Source organism: Maniola hyperantus, chromosome 3 (assembly GCF_902806685.2).
Source record: "Maniola hyperantus chromosome 3, iAphHyp1.2, whole genome shotgun sequence".
NCBI classification, from domain to species: Eukaryota; Metazoa; Arthropoda; class Insecta; order Lepidoptera; family Nymphalidae; genus Maniola; species Maniola hyperantus.
Genome location: NC_048538.1, coordinates 9,176,415 through 9,199,343, shown reverse-complemented (window position 1 = coordinate 9,199,343; position 22,929 = coordinate 9,176,415). Strand labels below are relative to the sequence as shown.

General features: G+C 40.0%; 1 protein-coding gene across 1 annotated transcript in view; it reads left to right on the top strand.

Moving 5' to 3' along the window:
• sdk (sidekick cell adhesion molecule) overlaps positions 1-22,493 on the top strand; it is a 69,103-nt gene extending 46,610 nt beyond the window's left edge. The window contains 15 exon segments of the mRNA XM_034984325.2: positions 1,764-1,973; positions 2,464-2,718; positions 3,199-3,427; positions 4,358-4,678; positions 6,686-6,866; positions 7,215-7,430; positions 7,954-8,150; positions 8,296-8,492; positions 9,019-9,258; positions 9,579-9,716; positions 10,134-10,341; positions 10,650-10,928; positions 11,808-12,128; positions 12,630-12,922; positions 16,288-22,493. Coding sequence (XP_034840216.1) covers positions 1,764-1,973; positions 2,464-2,718; positions 3,199-3,427; positions 4,358-4,678; positions 6,686-6,866; positions 7,215-7,430; positions 7,954-8,150; positions 8,296-8,492; positions 9,019-9,258; positions 9,579-9,716; positions 10,134-10,341; positions 10,650-10,928; positions 11,808-12,128; positions 12,630-12,922; positions 16,288-16,530 — 3,528 coding nt within the window. The 3' untranslated portion in view covers positions 16,531-22,493.
• Positions 22,494-22,929: the final 436 nt, after the last annotated feature.

Genomic DNA, 22,929 nt, shown 5'->3' with positions numbered 1-22,929 from the left:
GCTAATTTGTAAGGGCAATACGTGTAATATTTAATAACTTACATTTAATTTTTTTGGACAAAGAGTACACCATATTGGAATTACCATGTAAACCCAATGCGCAATAAATAAATGATTGATTGGAAAGAAAAAAACATTTTATTGATTGATATACCTACTAATTATGTTTGGTAGGCTTTTGCGCGGTCAGGTTTATTTTGTATTATATAATAATATAAGTCATTAACTTGGACGATCTAACCTAGATTAGAACGTCCAAGGTCATTAATAAGCACATTTTCACTATCGAAATTTTAAATGAAAATTTCGTTATATAAAAAAATACAAAAGATTAAAAATGATATAAAATAAGTAAAAAAGTATGTGCATATTTTTTAAATATATATTTTTCTTATTTTTACGTTGCATTATTAGTTTTTGGGATAATTACCTATTAAGTGAGGTGAATGTATGCAAGAATACGCTACGCTGACCAAACACTGGTTTTAAGTAATTAAATACGAGTAATAAATTCTTGCTTCTACTTTTGTTTCTGAAAAACTATCGATATATTTTAAAATATCGATACGGTAGCATCGCAAATCAATTTGACTGTCTTACACTCGTAATGTCTTTGTATGTTGATGTATATAACTTATTAGTGTGCGTAAAATGTAGTAGTGTTGAAGATTTAGATATGTGTGTGTTAATAATGACACAAAACTTTGTTAAGTGAGTGTGTCAAGTTGTCTATGTAGTGTTTCCTCGTCCCGCACCAAAAGTGACAGAAATTTTTATTCGTAATATTAGGCGCGTTACAAGTCCATAGGTTAGATCGTCCAAGGTATTAGTGGGTGGATTGAAATTACTAATACCTATGCAAACGAACAAATCTTTCCTCTTTATAATATTAGTAAAGATTTTTTTACATTATGTAGCCATTGTTTACACTAAACAGATGACTTTTGAGATTGTGGAAAATGAACATCAATGTTGAAAACAAAAGGTTTTTTCTGCTGACCTTGATGACCTAAGAACCGTCTAGGTAAATGACATCAATTCATTATACACCTTTCGTTTATTGCGTGCAGTGTGTATCGTAAGCTTTTTTGCTGTTCTATCCATAATACTGTCAACACCCAACGATTCTCACAGCAAAACTACCGTTGAATAACATAAGCGTTCTTACCACGCAATTACCTTCCTATCATGAGACTGCCTGTTTTGCTTCCTCTTGAATACTTACAGCGGTTACGTACTTATCCGATCCGAGTCCGTGAAAATACGGATATAAAAAACTCGGACCGAACCCGGATATTGCTTACGCACTAGATCCGATCTCTGATCCAAAATCCAAATACGAGCTATTCGGTGGACATCTTTGACATATGTACGTCATATTATGATTGATTCAGATTCCGATTTGAATCCGAGGCAAATCCGAGATATTCTCGCGGATGACGGAGAGAACTCGGAGTTAATGCGTAAGCTACCATACAAATAGTTCTATAACAACTTCGTTCCGTATTTTTACGGATTCTGATCGGTGCGTAATCGCCCTTATTAGCGACATAAGCGCGCCTCTACGCTCTACCTTTGGCTTTTTCCTTTTGCATTGTGGCCAGTAACACGTCCGTATTTGGGTCACAGAAATTCCTCGGTCCAATAGAATCGGAGCAAATTGGCTGTGAGAGATCGACACATGGGCACACGATTGATCCTATAAGAGTTCCGTTGGAGGTACGGAAGGTTAAAAAGTTTTACTTTTTTTGTTGTACGCATAGGCGAGCACACAGTACCAGTTCTGGGTGAGCGCGCTGACGGGCGTAGGCGAGGGTGGAGCGCGCTCTGCAGTCATCCAGTCGGGTGTGGAGCCGGTGCTGCCGCACGCGCCGCGCAACCTGGCGCTGTCCAACATCGCCGCGCACTCCGTGCTGCTGCAGTTCACGCCCGCCTTCGACGGCAACTCCTCCATCTCGCTGTGGACCGTGCAGGTGCGTAAGATCACGGCTGACAGCCAGTCGGACGTGGAGCCGATGCTGCCGCACGCGCCGCGCAACGTGGCGCTGGTGAGTGCCCAAGGACGTGCTATCTGACTTGCTCGAGTCTAGATATCCATATACATATTTGATGTTATTTTATAGTTCGTGTGGCTAGCCTGAACCTGCGTAGCCCTTATCCATGATTTTTGCACCATGTAAAAAATGGAATATTTAAATTTTAACTCACGGATAAGCGTTGTTTTACAGTTTTACTGAACTTTAAAATTATTTTCAGAGTTAAATTGTCAAGGCTTAAACAGCGAAAACCCAGAGCTGTGAAGCCATGTCTTACAATATTTCAATGAAAAAAATTGTTCTGAAGCAATAATTTTGATTATTTTAATGATATTTAAGGAAACCCGTAAATGAAATTTGTCATTACAGGATTTTAAGATATGAGGCTAGATAAAATACTATTATAAAATACTGTTTTCATGATCAGGCTCAAACAGCACGCAACTCATCTTGGGTGACCATCTATGAAGTCAACGCCCCCGACGCTCAGTCCATCCTCGTCACCGGCTTGGTGCCCTTCACAACTTACCGTCTGAGGTTGATCGCGAGCAATGTGGTGGGCTCGTCCCCACCGTCGGAACCCTGCAAGGAGTTCCAGACGATCCAGGCCCCGCCGCGGCATCCGCCGAGAAACGTGACGGTCCGTGCAGTCAGCGCGAACAATCTCCGGGTCAGATGGATTGTAAGTAGCATTGAAATACTAAGGGCCATACCAAAATGATTCAGACCGTTTTTTACCCGACTGGAAGGGTAGGAGAGTTTTGCAGTTATGTATGGTTGTCGGTTCTGTTACAGTACTATATATAAACAAAGCAGAATTATTGTAATCTGCTATTTTTTAATGGGACATCCATCCAACAGGTTCCAAAGGTAAAGTACTAAAATTTAAAACATTGGTATTCTGCATAATTCTAGAACCATTTTATAGGTTGCCACAGCTTGTAATACAATAAATCTAACTGAACTAGCGAAAAACACCTTTCGCTTAGGGTAAAATGTTCCTGAATATCATACAATTTTAATAGGCGCCCGCAAACGCAGGGCACTGGGTGCACGTTTCGTGCGTTTTAACTAGTCGTAAACTAAAGCTATGTGTTAAAATTTGTGTACACGCACAACCTATGCGTGTGAACCTTTATTTTTATACGCCGTTTTGTTACAGCCTTTACAGCAGAGTGAATGGTACGGTAACCCAAAAGGATACAATATAACTTATAAGCGAAGCGGAACAAATGATACTCTATACAGCATCATTGAAGACCACACGGCCAACTCGCACGTGTTGTCCAACTTGGAGGAATGGTCCGTGTACGAGATTACGATGACTGCTATCAACGAGGTCGGCACTTCTGCTGTAAGTCCAACGGCGACAGAAAGGACACGGGAAGCAGGTAGGATCATCATCATCATCATGATCAACTCATAGCCGGCTCACTAAAGAGCACAAGTCTCCTCTCAGTATGAGAAGGGTTGGGCCATAGTCCTCCACGCTGGCCAAGTACGAATTGGCAGACTTCACACATCTTTTGAGAATAACACTTGGGTTTCCTCATGTTTTTTTTCACTGTTAAAGCAAATGATATTTAATTTCTTAAAACGCACATAACTCCAAAAGTTAGAGGTGCGTGTTCGAGATCGAACCCCCAACCTCACGAATAGTAGGCGGACGTAATAACTATTAGACACAACTATTACAGTAGGTAGCATACTTGGCTTCAATGAAGACTTCCTGCTACTTGCTTCGCGGGCTTAGTGACTCGGAGAATCTAACCCTCCAACAGATGAAGTTGCCACTCATGCCTTCGCCAATCGGGTTTTATTTTTAATTTGTTGACTAGTGCTTGGCTGCAATCAATCGGACTAGCTGCTATATTGCAGTCTGTTCCAAGGAATGGCCGTTATTTAGTCGATACTTAGGGCAGTTGTCATTTTAAACATAATCAAATATGATGTTCTCACAGCACGATACTCTCTCATCAAAGTTATATGAACTGTTTTAACAAAATATTCCCATATCGATTGCAAACTATAGAGCTCCCGACACGGTCAAGCGGCTAGACGTCAAGCACGTAGATTTGTTTTGCTTGATCGAGCAATCAAGCAAACGGCACTTTTCTTATACATCGAACACTGTCCGAACATCGCGTCAAGCAATAATATAAAGTCGCATCAATCACGCGTCAAACACCAAGCAAACTTTGTAAACGGTCGAAATGCTTGACTCAAACAAAAATTGAGTCAAGCCGCTTGATCGTCTCGGAAGCTCTTTGAACGCCTAACTAGTAATCTATAGTGTAACTCAATTGGTTATTCCTTTTTAGTTCCGTCGAGTGGCCCGATAAACGTATCTGCAAATGCCACATCTTCAACTACCGTAGTAGTGCTATGGGGCGACATTCCTGTACAAGATCAGAACGGTCTCATCGAAGGTTACAAAGTATGCTATGCTGCAGTGGTGCCCCCTCCTAGGCCGGAACACAAGAAAGTTGAATGTCATCCCATACCCTCCAATCAAACTCACACAGTGACACTGACAGAGCTGAGGAAGTATGTGGTGTACCAGATACAAGTGTTGGGTTATACGAGGCTGGGAGACGGAGCGCTCAGTGATCCTCCTGTGACAGTCAGAACATTTGAAGACAGTAAGTGGTTATATCTGTATCTATGTTAGTTTTCATCTTATGGGTAGTAACAAATTTGCAACACCCCCACCCCACGCCACGACACGCATGTTGAGTCAAATCACATCTCAGTATTTTATATAACTCTAGTTGACCCGCCCCGGTTGGGCTCGAGTGGAATTTTTGAAAATTGGCGAGGGAGTAGAAAAATTAAAAAAAAATCTGAAACATGTATGTATTTATTTAAGTCGAAAAAAAAAATATGTTATAGAATATATATAAAAGGAAAAGCTGACTTACTAAGTGACTGATCTATCAACGCAGAGCTTAAACTACTCGACGGATCTATCAATGCACAGCTCAAACTACTAGACGGATCGTGGTAAAATTTGGCATATACTATTATGTTGTATAGAAGCAGGCGTTACTTTGCGAAAGTCCATGATATACAATGAATTATGAACCAAAAGCTTAATTTGCTGTAATCCGCTGAAACAAGTCGAATCTGTATGGTGCAACATGCAGCATGCGAAATGCACCGCCCGCCCTCCCACTGCTAAACATGCAGGAAGAAGCAGCCACCAGGCAAGCAATACGCACCACCACCACGCAGCACCACACAATCGACGCACGTTTCGCAATTGTGCATTGTAAGGTCTACATCTCCTGAGGATGCTCCGGTGTCGGGGCGAAACGTGCGTCGATTGTGTTTGGGATTTGTGTGGTGCTGCGTGGTGGTGGTGCGTATTGCTTGCCTGGTGGCTGCTTCTTCCTGCATGTTTAGCAGTGGGAGGGCGGGCGGTGCATTTCGCATGCTGCATGTTGCACCATACAGATTCGACTTGTTTCAGCGGATTACAGCAAATTAAGCTTTTGGTTCATTGTATATACTATTATGACATAGACATCCGTTAAGGAAAGATTTTTGAACATTCAACCAGTAAAATAGGGGTTTAAAACTTGGGTGGTCCACGCGGACGTACAGTACGCGGCAGAAAGTGATGTACATCGAACTGTAGAAGGAGATAGCAGATTTGTAGAGCATTGTCTCTGTCGTTGAGACCGACAAAACGTCATATAGGTATGAGTGACGGAGACAACGCTTTACAAAGCCGAAATGTCATTCTAATGGCTGATGTACATTACAAAGAGTATGAAACCACTGGTATATTACTTTCTGTGGCGTACTGTAGTCGCGGGAATAAGCTAGTAATAAATTATATATTTTAAACGAAATAATATTTCGACGCTCGAATTCTAACCAACGTCGCGCGTCGTCGGCTGTCGGTGAGATATAAAATCTTATACTGAGCCTACTGAATTAACCCTAAATATTCACTTTATCTTAGTTATGTATTATGATGTGGCGGTTGCCACAAGATGTGGCGGTTGCCACAATAGAAACTAGATGGCGCTGTTCAATCGATGACGTAGTCCCGAACAAATGTACCGCCGATAGCAATCGCACTAACGGAGTTTTCTGCAATCTGGACTATATATAGAAGTTTCAAGACATAACCGTCGGCCCAGCTGGCGCTACCGAGCACAACCAACTGCTCGGTGGGAGATCTCCCCTTTGGTACTGTCGAGCCTGCACACCGCTCCCGTACAATGATAAGGATTCTGTAACATGTATAAGTTTAAATACCTAGTCCTATTAAAAATACACCTACCTACTTACCTACTAAGAAATACATTCTAAATAAGTATACTTAATACTTAGCACATAAGGAAGTCTTTTGTCGTGATATCTTTTTTTTTTTAATTCTGATACAAGTTAGCCCTTGACTGCAATCTCACCTGATGGTAAGTGATGATGCAGTCTAAGATGATAGCGGGCTAACCTGGAAGGGGTATGGCAGTTTTTATTAAACCCGTACCCCTTTGGTTTCTACACGGCATCGTACCGGAACGCTAAATCGCTTGGCGGCACGGCTTTGCCGAAAAAATATATCTCGAAAAAATATACTTACAATTTTATCAATGCTTTTGAAATGCTTTTGAACCATAAATGATTTATTTATCCAGCCCCCGGCCCACCGTCAAACGTGTCATTCCCGGACGTGACATTTACGACGGCGCGGATCATATGGGATGTGCCTGAAGATCCGAACGGCGAGATCCTAGCCTACAAAGTTACCTATCATCTAAATAGTACAACGCAGCACATGTTTTCCAAGGAATTCCTGCCATCTGATAGAACCTTTAGGTGAGACATTATTACTTTTATAATAATTACGAAATTAGTTATCAGAGTTGAAAAGATTTATTTCCCACTTGCTGGAAACTTGTTTCATTATTTAAAAAAACATAATGACAATCGGCTCTCTTAAGACTGTAGTAATTTGCTTTATTGCCATCCCTTTCTCGGTACTTTCAGGAAATAAATCTATCCTCGTAATTTTGCTAAAAGGCAGTTTCGTAGTAGCGCCTTAAGGTAGAAGTGAACTAGATAGAAATAAATAGTACAGTTCGAAACTAATCGAGCACACTCTGATAAACAAGTGAGCTTGCCATCGTATACATATATGAACTTGAATCTGTTTGACCTTTACAGAGCAACGGAGCTGTCATCAGAACAATACTACTTGTTCTCGGTGACGGCTCAAACGCGCGTCGGCTGGGGCGCGACGTTGCGCGCGCTCGTGCTGACGACCGTGAACCGCGCGGCGCCGGCGCCGCCCGCCCGCCCCAACGTGGCCCGCTCGTTGCTGCAGCCGCATCAGATCACCTTCTCGTGGACGCCCGGCGACGACGGATATGCGCCTCTTAGGTTTGTTCTCCACTTGTAATTTTTAGGGTTCCGTAGCCGAATGGCAATAAACGGAACCCCTTATAGATTTGTCATCTCTGTGTGCCTGTCTGTATGTATGTCACAGCCTTTTTTTCCGAAACTATAAGAGCTAAACTGTTGAAACTTGGTAAGTAGATGTATTCTGTGAACTGCATTAAGATTTTTACACAAAAATAGAAAAAAAATCAATAAATTTTGGGGTTCCCCATACTTAGAACTGAAACTCAAAAAAAATTTTTTTTGAGTTTCAGTTCTAAGTATGGGGTATCTATGGATAGGTCTTCAAAAATGATATTGAGGTTTCTAATATCATTTTTTTCTAAACTGTAATATAAAAAATAGTTTGTGCGAGAGACACTTCCAAAGTGGTAAAATGTGAGAAGAGACCCGTGCTCTGTAATGAGCCTGCGATGGTTTGATTATGATGGTGATGAATCTTATTTATACTACAAGGGCGGGCACTTCTGGAATTTTTCATGTTGAAGTTCAACATTGTTTCCAGATATTACACCATACAACAAAAAGAAGACGGCGGGACATGGCAAACTTTGTCCGAACGAGTTGATCCATTTTCGACGTCTTATACAGTGGAAGGGCTGAAGCCGTACACCGCATACCAGTTCAGAATACGAGCGACAAACGACATCGGGCCTAGTCGCTACAGCAATGCCACAGAGACTGTTCGCACCTTGCCTGCAGGTAAAATTATATAACACTAAATGATCGCGACTTCTTTCTTAACATCAATAATTCTATGTTTTCGTCTCACCGATTTTCTTTTCCGTTAAGTTATTATACTACACTAAAGAAGTTTTGATTAAGTTAACGTTGGTTATCCTTGCAGCGCCGAGCAAAGCTGTGGAGAACTTGCGAGTGGTGCCCATAACGCCGAGTAGCGTGCGCGTGCAGTGGACGCCGCTGGGCGAGCAGCACTGGAGCGGCGACGCGCGTACCGGCGGCTACTCCGTCTACTACCAGCCGCTCACCGACTTCCCAGCCTCGCTACACAACACTATGAAGTTGGAGGTGCCGGGTATCAAGGTCAGAATTCACTTCACATATTCTGACGTCCAATCTACAAATAACTTTAAGCGAGAGAAACCTGTAAGGTTTTGCTGCGATAAATATTCTTTTTTGCTGTGGATTGTGACCCCTTTCCTTAATCACTAAAAGTACGAAATTTTGACTCGCCGACTCAGGTCATAAATATCTGTGTCGTTTTAATTTTAACTAAAGTTTGAGCAATGTTAGAGTATGTTTTGTAGATCTCAGCATAAGTTTTACAATCATCTGTCGACCGCCCGCGGTTTCGCTCGACAAAATTATAAATCTCCATTATCTCCTATTCCCTGCGAATTTCGAAAATCTGGCCTCATTCCTTGTTTACGCTATAAAGGAAACTTCGTGCAAAATTTCAACTTTCTAGATTCAAGGCGTTTTTATGTTTTCCCCCTTTTTTCTATCGGACATACATAGCGATTGGAGACTTCTTGTTTTCTAGTGCAAAGTTTGGCGAGTCAGTAAGCGAGCTTATGACTATTTTTTTCATATATTGTGTCGATTCCAGAGCTCGGAAGTAGTCCTGACGGAGCTGGCGCTGGACCGCAACTACGAGATCAGCGTGTGTGCGGTGAACTCGCAGGGCGCGGGCCCGGCCGGCGCGCCCGCCGTGGTGTGGGTGGGCGAGGCCGTGCCCACGGCGCCGCCGCAGGGCGTGACGGCGCGCGCGCTGTCGCCCACCGAGGTGGCGCTCGCCTGGCACCCGCCGCACCTCGCGCAGCAGAACGGCGACCTTCTCGGCTACAAGGTATACACACCTCGGCAGGAATCTACAGGCACAGAATATTAAGTATTACTACGTAAAAACATACGCACGTCGGCGCCTGCAACATATGTAAAAACTGGCATACCCCTTCCAGGTTACCGCTTCCATTTTAGACTGCATCATCACTTACCATCAGGTGAGATTGCAGTCAAGGGATAACTTGTATCTTTAACATAAATGTTTAACGCCTAACATTGCGATGTCAATTCCGACGTTTGAAATATGAACCACAGAAGTATCACTTCTTGCGCATATTGTACGTACACGCATCAATATTTTGAAATGAGGACAATTTTTCGTAGATATTCTACTTGATGACGGAGTCTCCCGAGGAGCCCGAGCCCGGGCGGCGCGCGGAAGAGGAGATCGAAGTGGTGCCCGCCACCTCCACATCTCATTCGCTCGTCTTCCTCGACAAGTTCACACAGTATCGGATCCAGGTATATCTACCATCCTATGAAGTACGGCCGCGACTCTTTGCGGCAAATTTGAAGGAGCCCTAATACATCTAGCAGAAATCGACTTGCGTACTTAATATTGATTTTAGGTCTATTTAGCGCACCGAAGGAGGCGAAAGCGGGTTTCTACCGGGCGGAAGCACACCATTGATCGATCTGTCTCGCTTCTGGAAGGTTCGTTTCGTGGGAACTCTCTGATTTTTCGGGATAAAAAGTAGCATATGTCACTCTCTAGGTCTTTAATTATATTTATGCAAAATATTATTTATTATATTGAATTATTATGGACCGTCGATGGGTTTGTCAAAGAGTCTCTGATGGATTTTGCTTTAAAAACCACCAGGGACAATCAAAAGTATGGATTAGAAAATATAACCAGTGAAATATCTCGTATTGCAGGTGTTGGCCTTCAATCCAGCGGGCGACGGTCCGCGCTCCACGGCGGTGCTCGTGCGCACGCACCAGGGCCTGCCGTCTGCGCCGCGCAACATCACCTTCAGCGACATCACCATGAACAGCCTTGTGGTGTCGTGGGAGCCGCCGCATCGCCGCAACGGCCTCATACACTCCTACCTCGTCACCTACGAGACCATAGAGCAAGATGAACGTGAGTTAAAAACGATGATGAAATGAAATGAATATTTATTGATCACAATAATTAGTTACATATGACATACAAAGAATCCTGACCCCTAAACTAGGAGATCCCGTATCTTAGGGGCCAGTGGATAAATCTGATGAATCTATATTACATTTATGGATATAATATATTAAGGGCGTCCCCGAGTAAAGCGCTGCTCTGGCCGTATCGAGTACAACTTTAAAATACTATCTACCCTTTATTCATAAAAATACATATATTATTTCATTTTTTACATTACAACTAACGTTGTGAACCGTTGTGGGGCGGTCCAGGGTTCAGCAAGCAGGTAAAACAGAAGGTGTCGGAGCGGCGGTTGGCCGTGGGCGCGCTGGAGGAGGAGGTGGAGTACCGCTTCGTGGTGCGCGCGCTGACGGTGGGCGCGGGGCTGGCGGGCGAGGCGCGCGCGCGCACCGGCCCGCAGCCCGGCTCGCCCGCGCCGCCCGCTGCGCTGCGCCTGCGCGCCGACCCCGCCGCACTGCACCTGCGCTGGACCAATGCCGCCTCCGGCAAAGGCCCGCTGCTCGGTTACTACTTCGAGGCTAGGAAGAAAGGTGTGTACCTGCTCATGACGTTTCTATCAACGCACAACCTAAACCGCTGGGCTCTAGGGGCTAGAAACTTGAAAAGTACTTGGTGAGAAAAGATTTTTGGAAATTCTAGCCCTAAAGTACTGAAAGTATAGGGGAGGAAAGTCTGTAAAAGTCCGTTGTTTTAAGTTATATCAATGAATTGGTATTTAAGTTTTCGGTTAAAAATAAAGAAATACGTTTTTCACGAGTTTTGGCAATTCTCCAACTCTCAAGGGGAGGGTATGAGGTGGAGGGGACCCAGTGTGGACGAGCGCGCATGAAGTGCGGGTGTGCGGGGCGTTTCCTCCCCGACTGCCATCTCGACCTGTCGAGTACTATAATAGTACCTAACTAAAATGTCTCATTCACTGTCAGATTTCAATTGGCAACTAGATAAAAACGAATTCTTTTAAATCTATCAAAGAGAATAGGTTTCATGAAGTAGGATACCTATACCAATGACTAAATCACCCTTTATCAATACCAAGCTATAGGTCATGTAATTTTTTTTAAATTTATGATGTGTGACTAGAGATTTTTTTGTCCGTGCAGCTAAGGAAACGTGGCAAGCCTGTAAGTGTTCAGATATTGTTATTGATTCATGGGCACGCTTTGCAACCTGCTATCTGTTGAACTGCTGTTCTATAATTATATCATTTTTCAACTAATTGCGGCCAGCATTGTTATCTATAATTTCTCACTATTTTTTAGGCTATTTTTTCAACGATTTCTATGTACTATGCACTAGAAGCGTCATTCCGGACACAATTTTTTTTTGTTTGAAATGACTTTAGTGTGTAGTAAGTACACAGAGATTGTGATTCTTTTAAACCATGTTTTGATATTACATAAATATTTCAGATGACACAAGGTGGGAAACTGTTACTCGAACAAGTAACGGAATTCTCGAGGAGTTCACGATATCATACCAGAGTCTACTGCCGTCGACCGCTTATTCGTTTCGGGTTATCGCATACAACATGTACGGGATCAGCAACCCGGCGTACAGCGACAAAACGATTGTGACCCCGTCGAAGCTTTACTTGGAGTATGGATACCTACAGTACAGGCCTTTCTACCGCCGGACCTGGTTCATGGTAGCGCTGGCCGCGGCCTCCATCATCATCATCATTATGGTGATAGCGATACTGTGTGTGAAAAGCAAGAGCTACAAGTACAAAAGTGAGTTCTCCCTTCAGTAGTAGTTATATCGCTCTCTCTGTCGTGTAATCCCATACAAATGATAGAGGCAAAAATCGCAGTGGGCGTTACAGACACCAACCAACCACAAACATGTTTACTTGAATAAAAATATATTTTATTCTATTTAAAAAAAATCGGTATTCAATTAGTAAATGTTTTCAAAACACATTCTAAATTCGATTAGAAAACATAGTTTCTTTTCTGGTTGGTTGGTGACTCAAAAACCTGCATGCCTGAGAGTTCTCCATAATGTTCTCAAAGGTGTGTGAAGTCTACCAATCCGCACATGGCCAGCGTGGTAGACTATTGGCCAAACCCTTCTCACTCTGAGAGGAGACCCGTGCTCTGCAGTGAGCCAGCGATGAGTTGATCATGATGAAACTTTTACAAGAACTTTTGAATGCATCTACCACTAGTTTTAATAAATTTTAATCGTAACACTTGATTATGTTTATTAACGAAGTGGTTGTCATGATTCAGAAGAAGCGCAAAAGACGCTTGAGGAGTCGCTGGCGGGCGAGACGGACGAGCGCGGCTCGCTGGCGCTGGACCTGTACCGCTCGCGACAGAACTCCGTGGCGAGCGCGGGAGCGCTGGGCGCGGGCACGCTGCGCCGCAAGGGCGCGCCCGCGCTCGCCAAGTCGCCGCCGCGCCCCTCGCCCGCCTCCGTCGCCTACCACAGCGACGAGGAGAGTCTGCGCGGCTACGACGAGAACCCCGACGACTCCTCGCTCACTGAGAAGCCTTCCGAGATGAGCTCCTCCGACTCGCAGGTGATCACCATCAGAATTACCGTCGTCTGACTGCTTCCACACTCACTAAATTCGTATTGTTTCTTTCCCTCCATACGGTCGATCGGATTCGTCCACGGTAACTATGCTGATTCAGATTTATCTATCGCAATTTATTTATTATTCACGCTTCATGCCGGCTAGCACAGTTGAACAGAGCCCATAGTGTAAGTTTTCAAGTTAAATAACGTGACGCCAGAGTTACGTCACTCTACCGAAATCGTCCTTGCGTCGTATTCCGCATTGCTGAGGGTCTGACCCCTTTCTATTAATCATATAATGTTATTTTGGGATAATAATGCGGTGGAAACCCAGATCTTTTCTTCATACAATTCTAATTAGAAAACGACATTTCAAGGCTTAGGTTTTTACAGTTATTGTTATCAGATATTAGTGATAATTAACCGGAACCGACGACTGGACGTGCTCTCGGCGCGGCATGGAGGAAACGAAAAGACCAAAATCGGTTACCCGTCCAGTTACCGACTTGGGTCAACGTTGCTTAACAATTGATGCGTTGCTACAACTTGGCTACACGTACATGCTAAAATTGTATGTAGATGTCAAACCACGACATTTTCTCCATGTTCATACTCAATGATATATTTACTCCGACGCATCTGCCACGTTATAGTCAACTTGAAAAGTTACACCAGGACCTCAGTAGACTTCTTAAGATTGGTTCACTTGTCGTTAAACTATCGAATCCACTACACAACCAATGGCCTTTCGTTGACATAGGTGTAACAGAAACAAAATCCATTAGCACATAATTATCCCTACTTATCACCCTTTACATTACGCTAAATATTTTCGTTATTCCGTTGAAAGTACTTTTACTTTCATCATACTAATTTAGGCTTTAATACTAGACGAGTAACGCTTGTGTTTAACAAGACGACAGTACAAGTCTGCTTAGTATAAACACTTACATCTCATCACGTTGTTAGAAATGTCGAAACACTGCAGCGTTAAAGTAAAATGGACCTTAACAGCGTTGTTTTAACGATCAAGTTCGTACATAATTATGTACATCTGTAGTATGCGACAGGTTGAAATGGCAACCGGGGAGGGAACGCCCCGCACAGCCCCTGCGCTAAGCCGGTGCGGGCGAGTTGTGGGTGTGCTCGGCATCCCCCGCCTCATACCCCGATTGCCATCTCAACCTGTCGCGGACTATACAGACAGCGCTTCCAGCGGAAAGCTTATGAAGTTAAAACCTATGGTACTGAACTTCGACTTTAACTCAAAGATGTTTAGGTCCACTTTACTCTGATATTATTGTCTTTCAACGCTCCAGTTCTATCAACGTTGGTAAGATGTAAAATCTCATATTAAGCATACTGGGTGCCCCAGCAAGTGTTAAGGCACGTTAATATTTACAGTCTAAAATTATAAAAAATAAACCATATAACATATCCACCATCTCTCAAAAGTCAAAATCATTATTTTTTTGTAATCAATGTAAACTTTTTATAACGAATAAACGGAGTATTAAAACTTTATTTAGACTTACAATCTTTCATAGTGTAAATAACATTTTTGTTTAATTATTTTATTATAGTTAAATCCATACGATGCTATTTTCAGTTATATCATAAATAAGCAGAATTTAATTGTAAAGATAAAGACATTAAGTACCAACAAACCAAAGCTTTTAGACTCAAACTGAATACCTATACATTTTATTCAAACAAATATCTGATGGATTGGCCAACACGTCATATTATAATTCCTACGTCTAAACATCGTCTAAATGATTTGGTTTATTTGTAGTATAGTTTCCTGACGCTTCCATTATCAGTTTAGTAGTTGCCTAAATAAAGATTTAATAAAAAGTTAGTTAAGACTCATCCAAGTAATTTTGCCCTTGTAGTAGGTATGGTAAGAGTGGGGCAGAATAAAAAATAGTTTTGAAGAGTTCTAATCGTGCGTCCATAAGCATCGAGTATGTGTACCTACTTAAGTGAATTTTACGAATACGTGTTTCATCCTTTCCGCAAACATTTTAACTTTTATCAAATCAATTAAATGCCTGAGAGTTACGACAGTCACTTCAAAAACAGACAAACACACTCGTAATGTGAGTGAGTTATTGTAATTCGTCGTTCAGGTCATATCGTTTCTTCAAAAGGAAAACGTCTCATTAAAAAAATATCGAAAAATGAGGTATGTATGGCCGTGAAGTAACTTAAACAGACATGTTCATCATTTTAAGAACTGCCACATTCCACAAAATCATCATGTTGGTCACTTTCACTCTTACAGCCGTACTCAGAGTCGCTAATCGTTACTTAAAATTGAGTTAAAACAAGACAGATTTATGTGAGAGCTATAGCTCTGTCTCGTTTTAACTAAACTTACTACTTACAGACTTAGGTTTCTATTAGAAAGAAACAGATTTATGCCAGCGATATAACGCTGTCTCGTTTTAACATTCTCTCTCAAGACTGACCAAAGTCAAAGTGCGCTCTATAGATCCTCAACTTTAGAGAATTTCGGTCTTGCATCACCGTGAAGTATGACGCGTCATTTAGTATTACGTTTTTTTTTTAATTTATAGTCTAGCGCTTGGCTGCAATCAGACCTGGATGGCAAGTGATGATGCAGCCTAAGATGGAGCGCGCTTGCCTAGAAGATGCCTATTCACTCTTGTCTTAGGTACGTCGTCTTAAACCGGTACACATGCTTCTTGCAGAGACTTCCACACGCCGCGGTCTTGCGCTTCCTGGTTCCGGCGCGCAGCGGCGCCCTGAAATTCGTCAGATGTACTAATTAAGCACTTTATTAGCAGTCTTTTTCATATTCGTAAGATAATGTATGCTGAAATAAGTCTGGCAACTTATTGGTAATGTAGAAAGGGAAAAGCTACAAAATCATTGCTACAATACAAGCACTAAAACAAGCTAAATGAAATTACCGTATCAATGGAATGAAAACGACTTAAACTTTCGGTCATTTCTTAATTTTTGCGTAATGTTATTCACACACCGCAACATGTCAGCGCAATAAAAAATTATACTGATGGAAGTGGATGGAAGCCCGATATTGTCAAGAATGAGAGACCGATACAATAGTTTTGTTCTGTTCGTACTGGAATGTGGACGTTCTTTAATTATAAAATTATGAATACGGTTGTTTAAGTCATTACACGATTATAACTCAGTTTAATTTTTTATCAAGTTGAGAAATTCACGTTCTGAAAGGTAGCTACTTCTCTATTTGGAAATCGTATTATTTGAAATTTATGAATAAAAATCATGTTCAAAAACGTTCTTTATTCGGCCCCATTCAGCACAAATTTATCGGTAGATTGTATAAAAATATTTGTAATTTTGTGTGTATAGAACTCCGAGAGTGAGAACGAGAGCGTAAGATCGGAGCCGCACTCGTTCGTGAACCACTACGCGAACGTTAACGACACGCTGCGGCAGTCGTGGAAGCGGCAGCGGCCCGTGCGCAACTACTCCAGCTACACGGACTCGGAGCCCGAGGGCAGCGCCGTGGTGAGCCTCAACGGCGGCCAGATCGTCATGAGCAACATGGCGCGCTCGCGGGCGCCGCTGCCCGGCTTCTCGTCCTTCGTATGACACGAGCCGCCCGTCGCGGCGCCTGCGCACGTCGTGCACATGTAGCCTAACAGCCATCCCGAGTGAAACCCTAGAGCAGGGTTACTGTGACATTTTATATTTCACCAAAGTTGATTCAATTCGAGCGTCAAACTCAAAACACAATAGCGTCAGAGTAAAATTGACCTCCATGATTCAAAATGGAAAGCTCAGTACCACCGATTTTAATTTCACAACGTTCCCGCTTGGAGCAAGGCAAGTTGATGAAACAAGGCAGTCAAGGCCAATTTTACTTTGAGGCTAAAATGTTCTAACGCTCGGAATTGTGAGATGTAAAATCTTATCCTAAGGCTGCTGAGACCAGACTTATTTTTTACTGAAGCCTTGCACTAAGCTTAGCCTCAGGTGCACGCAAACGAGCATATAGCTCGAAATAGTCATCAATAAGTAACATCAAAGTTTTATAACGATCACTTCGTTTTCTATTTTTCATTCCTCCGGAAACGTGCGCGCCTTGCAACTTATTTATTGTAAAATAATTAAATAGAAATATTAATTTGCTCTAATTGCCAAGAATGCCATGACTCTTCTGAGATGAAATAATCATGATAATGTCTTCTAATAGTAGTTTTTGCAGCTGAGACTTTTGTTTGCATTGATATCGGCTGCGCCATTGCGGTAGAATGACAGCTACAATGTCACGATCGCAATCACCTCTGATTGGTTGACGCTCGCTCACTATTGGCTACAATGCATTGTTGCAACAAGAATAGCACAAATTCAGCCAATCACAACAATTGAGATTGTAATAATGATTGACGCAGGTTAGGCAATCGCCCCACAGTATGTACCTAATCTTACAAAAACTAATAAATACTTATATTATTAATTCATTCACTAATTTTATAAATACGAAAGTTTTACGTTTTCACTGAACTGGTGAACCGATCTTGACAAAGTTAGGCAACCTGGAGATGGAATGGATGGAATACTTTATTCCTAGGAAATTCCACGCGCCTCCAATCTCTCGGGCAAAGCTAGTTTATAGTGATTGTTCATATAATTACTGTAAATAAACACGTTGTGAACATTGTCGTTATAGTCCATACAAAATGACTTCTTATGCGCCATTTTAACTTTATGAGTCAACTGTCCTATTAAAAGTACGGTCCACCTTAAAAATAAGGACTACAATCGTACTTTTGGACACATAAGGTTAAAATGGCGCGTAAAAAGTCATTTTGTACGCATTATACTTAGTAAAATGACTATTTCGAATCTATGCATCGTGTAGGGATTTGTGAAATACGCGACCATTTGAATGTTGGAGTACGCACTGCCAACTCATTCCCAATGCATTCGTTTATAGCACATTTCATCTGTACATATCAAATTAATTGTTGAAGTTTATTTAAGGCGACTAATGTTATTGTTATAGAATTAACTATTTAAAGAGGTGGCTGGCAGATGGGTTCTATTTAGGTAACTAAAATTCAGTAGTGCCTATACTTACCACTTACTACACTAATTTCTTTATAATTATTTGAATCCTGCACGACAACAGTTGTAATCATGAAATCTACAATGAGATAGGAAACCCATAAAAAAGAAATACAGTATCAATCAGTGTTCATCAACATGGCGTATTTGTATCACATCCATAGATGAAATCACGTCAGTCATCATTTACACAAATGAATTTTACATACATGATTGATTATTATTATTATGAAGTTTTTGTAACAAAATAACAAGCAATAACTTCGATAAAATGTTTTTTGACACTTCAAAAAAGTTTATTAGTAGTAGTAGTAGTCCAGCTTGCGTTGCAACTCAAGTTGCAATGCCAATGTTCTTTTATTTGAATGACTCGCTCGTTTATACAATACATTGATAGTACTATGTCAGAACCTTCACACAAGTACCATCAACAACTGTACAAAGTTTCAACTCAATCGGATGATCAATGCCTGAACGATAAAATATGAATGCATAAACATTATTTTTTATGTGTATGACGCCAAGTGCACACCAGCCAGCTCTGGTAGGTCACTTGCACTATGTGCACACAGTCACAGCAACTGTTTTCTTTGGAAAGTAACTTCAGTAATTGAAAAATATTCATTAAAGGTACGAAACATTGTGTAAAGAAAATGTCTTAATATTAAATCTTCAGTTACGTTAGATTAAGATAGTCCTCGTGACGAAACAACGTAAGTTTTGATATTTTTTTTATTAAAAAATACTTAACTAGTTGTTTCGCTAAAATATTATAATGAAAAAAACTAAACTAGAACGTATTATTTGAAATGAACTCTAAAGTTCAGCGCAGACTGAGTATAAAACTAACGTGGTGATTCGCTAATTATTGTTTTTAATATGAAACTACTGGTTTACACCTGTGTAATAAATATTATTAATTAGGTCAATTTTTATTAGGAATCGTGAATTAATGTAAATATTTAATGTTTAAATCAAATGTAAATAATATGTTTTATGGATCTCTTTAGATCAATGTAACTTTAAGCATTTTGAATCAATCTTATCCCTACAAGGCAGTTTTAGATATAGGTAATGTATGTAGAGAACAATATTAAGTATCTCATAACTGTGCTGCTAATGTTAACTTTTTAAATAGTATATCAGTTTAAGCATTTACATTCTAATAAAATAAAAATATAATGAATACAATTCTGAAATTTAACAGTATTATCATAAATATATTTTATCATTCCACTTTAATATTATCACTAGTTATTGTAAGAAAAATGTACTTATTATTATTAACCTTCCTTTTCACAAATTATATGAAATTAAGTAAGTACATATTATAATATGTATGACATGTACAACTCCAGATCCGCCCTAGTGGGTCAATCAGCTACTGATAAAATCAAGCTGTAGTGTAGAACGTAGTGGTTACATACTCTTTGCTGTAGTGTACCATAAAAAAGTTTTCAGCAAAATAAAATATTTAAGTATTGCCAGAGATACCAATGCGGAATCTATTTTTATTAAATGCATTTTGAATGGCTCTTTGCGGACGGATAGTCCATCCACAATTTACACAATACACAATTACACACTTTATACCATTGACTTATTATCTACTTTGTACACTTACTTTTTATACATGTACGCTTTTGCAAATTTTTTATATTTATTTCGTTGTCCCTCGTGGACGTATTTATTGAGTAAACTAAAATTTCATTATTTTTAATTACGGATTAAGAAATCACTCATCGCATCTATCGCATCTATAGAATATAAAACAACAAATCTTTTTTTTTAAAAAGAGTATAAAATGTCATTTAAAAATAAAGAATATTTAAAACTGAAAATCATCTGATCTGAATATCTCCACGCAGTTATTGATAATATCTGAATTGACAGATCTAAAGTAGCTGAAGGTGTATCATTTAGTTTCCTATTCACAATGTTCCCTGTAGAGAACGTTTCGACCTGTCAGTTTGAGCACCATTGTGCTTTAGTATGTTACAAGCCCAATGCATTCTTCGTTTACGAGTTCTGTGCATATTTATTAATAAAATAATTATTACTAGTACGTATTATTTGAAAGGCACTCTAAAGTTCAGCGCAGACTGAGTATAAAACTCCTGACTGCTCCGGACTGAGTATAAACTTGAGAAAGTTTACTGCCAGTAGTTTATTTACTTACTCTTCAAGACTGGAAGTTTGTCTATACCAAAATGTGTTCCACATGCCGCATACCCATGACTAAGTGAGCCTACCATCAACTATTTTTGCAAATCAAGACTAAACTGATCTACAGTAGGTACCCGGCAGGAAATATACATCGATCTTTAGAAAGAGATGGCAGTTTCGTAGAGCGTTGTCTCTGTCGTTAAAACCGACAAAACGTCACATAGACATGAGTGACAGAGACAATGCTCTACGAAGCCGAACTCTCTAAAGGTCGATGTACAATATTTCCTGCCGGCTACTGTACTTCACTTTTTCGGATATGAGCACTAAAATTATTATATTTCAACGATAACGATATTAAAAACACCATTCATAATGATTAATTAATTATGATTGTCATAGGCATAGAGTGAAGACATCTTCTAAACAAACGTTTTCCATCAAGTGTGACTATGGTAAAGCGTGTGCCCTAGTGTCATATTTTAATACCAATCACAAACTCGAGAGTATGCGAATAGGCTACTTGACACTTTTTTTAAGTTGGTCTTAAATGGTTAATATTTGTCCTATTATATCAAAAAAATTAACACTATTTTTTTGCGCCCTAAAAACCGTAAAACTTTAATTTTAAAATATTTTTTTCTTAGACAGGTAAAAACACTGTCGGCCATGTTTGGCCGATAGATTATCTGTGCTCTGACGTCATGCATTTGTAAACAACAGCATAACCTCCCAAAGTTTAATAAACATGACTTCTATACTAGTTTACATGAAAAATATAGTAATTATCGTTATTGTATCATCCAAGAATGTAAAAAACGCATCGATAAAGACCACAGGAAAGTTGTGGATTAGAGTGCCCAGTGAAATAAATATACGTGACACGCGAAGACTTGCTTAAAGGGATCCTATATGACTAACGACTTCAACCCAAATTTATTTTTGCAAAGATCACTTTGTTGTAATAACTTATTCAATTTATAAAGAGAAAACGATATTTTTTTACGTTTACTACGAGTTTTTAGAAATATATAAAAACTAGCTTATGCTCGTGACTTCGCCCGCGTGGACTTCATAAATTTCAAACCTCCATTTAACCCACTCAGGGGTGGAATTTCAAAAAATCCTTTCCTAGTGGATACCTTCTCTTTACCTACAAAGAACACACCCACCAAATTTCATGTATCTAGGACCAGCTGTTTAGATGTTTAGGCTGTGCGTTGATATATAAGTTAGTCAGGACTCTAAATTTTATATATATGGATACTACGTTAGTCCCCGCGTGACACAGGGATGACATTTCTTTGTTTACATATTTACACTTTGTCACATCATGGCTGACAGCGTTTTCTGCGTTTCAAATAAAAATAAAAATTGTATTTTTTTAAATTGGATTTATATATCCATCCTGCGTTTTTAATAATTGTTATTGATATATTTCGTTGTCTTAAGCAAAATACTATAATAAATAATCATTTATTGGACGAAATTAGATATGAGTCAAGTAGCCTATTGCGAATCCTTTCGCTTTTCCTTAGTTACAAAATGTATCATGATATAAATAAAATACCATACATTTTAAAACTTGTGGTACAATCCGAGGTCTGAAAGATTGGTAGTAGGCATACAGGCTACAGTATGTATAGTCACAAAATAGATTATTTTGTGGTATAGTATTGTAACGTGGTTGATTCAATTGTATTACAGTCTAAACTAAAATCGCAGGACTAAATAAATTGTTATCCCTTTCACAACGCTCCCTGCGGAAATGTATAGCACTATATTTAGATCAATTTAGTTCAGAGAGTGTGTACAACAGAATTAGCCATATTATCTTGATGAAACTCCTGTAATTAGACACGAATATTATTGTTAAGTACATAAAAATGTGTTTGATTTTATAACATTTTCGTAAGTAAGGAACTTACAACTGACTGATAGTTTTAGAATAATCTCCTCTTAATTGGTGTAAATAAATAATTAAAATATCGATATTACTTAACTCTTAAAAACATAAAGCGAATGCATTTTAAAGAATGCTTAACTGGCACAATTTTTAAAAATCTGTGATTTGTATTTTTTTTTTCAGTAGTTTTTAATTTTCAATGAAATGAGTTTTATGAGTTATTAACTTATTAATTTTTAAACAAAAATTGTGTGCACCGATTCTGTTCATCAATTCCAATTCTACGATAAAAAACTGATGTAGTTTTTTTACACTGGTGCCATTAAACATTATTAGCTACTTAATTTTTATAACCTTGTGTAATATTTTTAAACACAAAGATTAGTAATTGACGAATAAATTATAACATTGATTTCTTTGTTTTATTTACCTACTATTGACATAAAACTCTTATCGTAGGTTTGGCACGAGACAGACGAGATGGCAATAGTGGTGGTGGCGGGTAAAACGCCCCGCCTCATACCCCGATTGCCATCTCCACCTGTCGCGTAGTATACAACCTGCGCAATGGGGAAAAAGGCGCCGATGGCTGCTTCTACATACGAAATGTGAGACACAACCAGTTTAATAAACCTGGCAAGAAAACAACGGACATTCCTTATCAGATGCAAAATGACCTCAGCCGGAGCAATTCCAGCAAATAGCTTTTTCTTTAAAACATCGCAAGAATCATCTGTGGGGTTGGACGGCGGACGCGCCTGGGCTTAGACCTACACTGGGGCTGATTCATTAGTACACAATCTCTAAACTAAATTAACAGGTCTATATCTAGTGCTATCCTTTTCCGC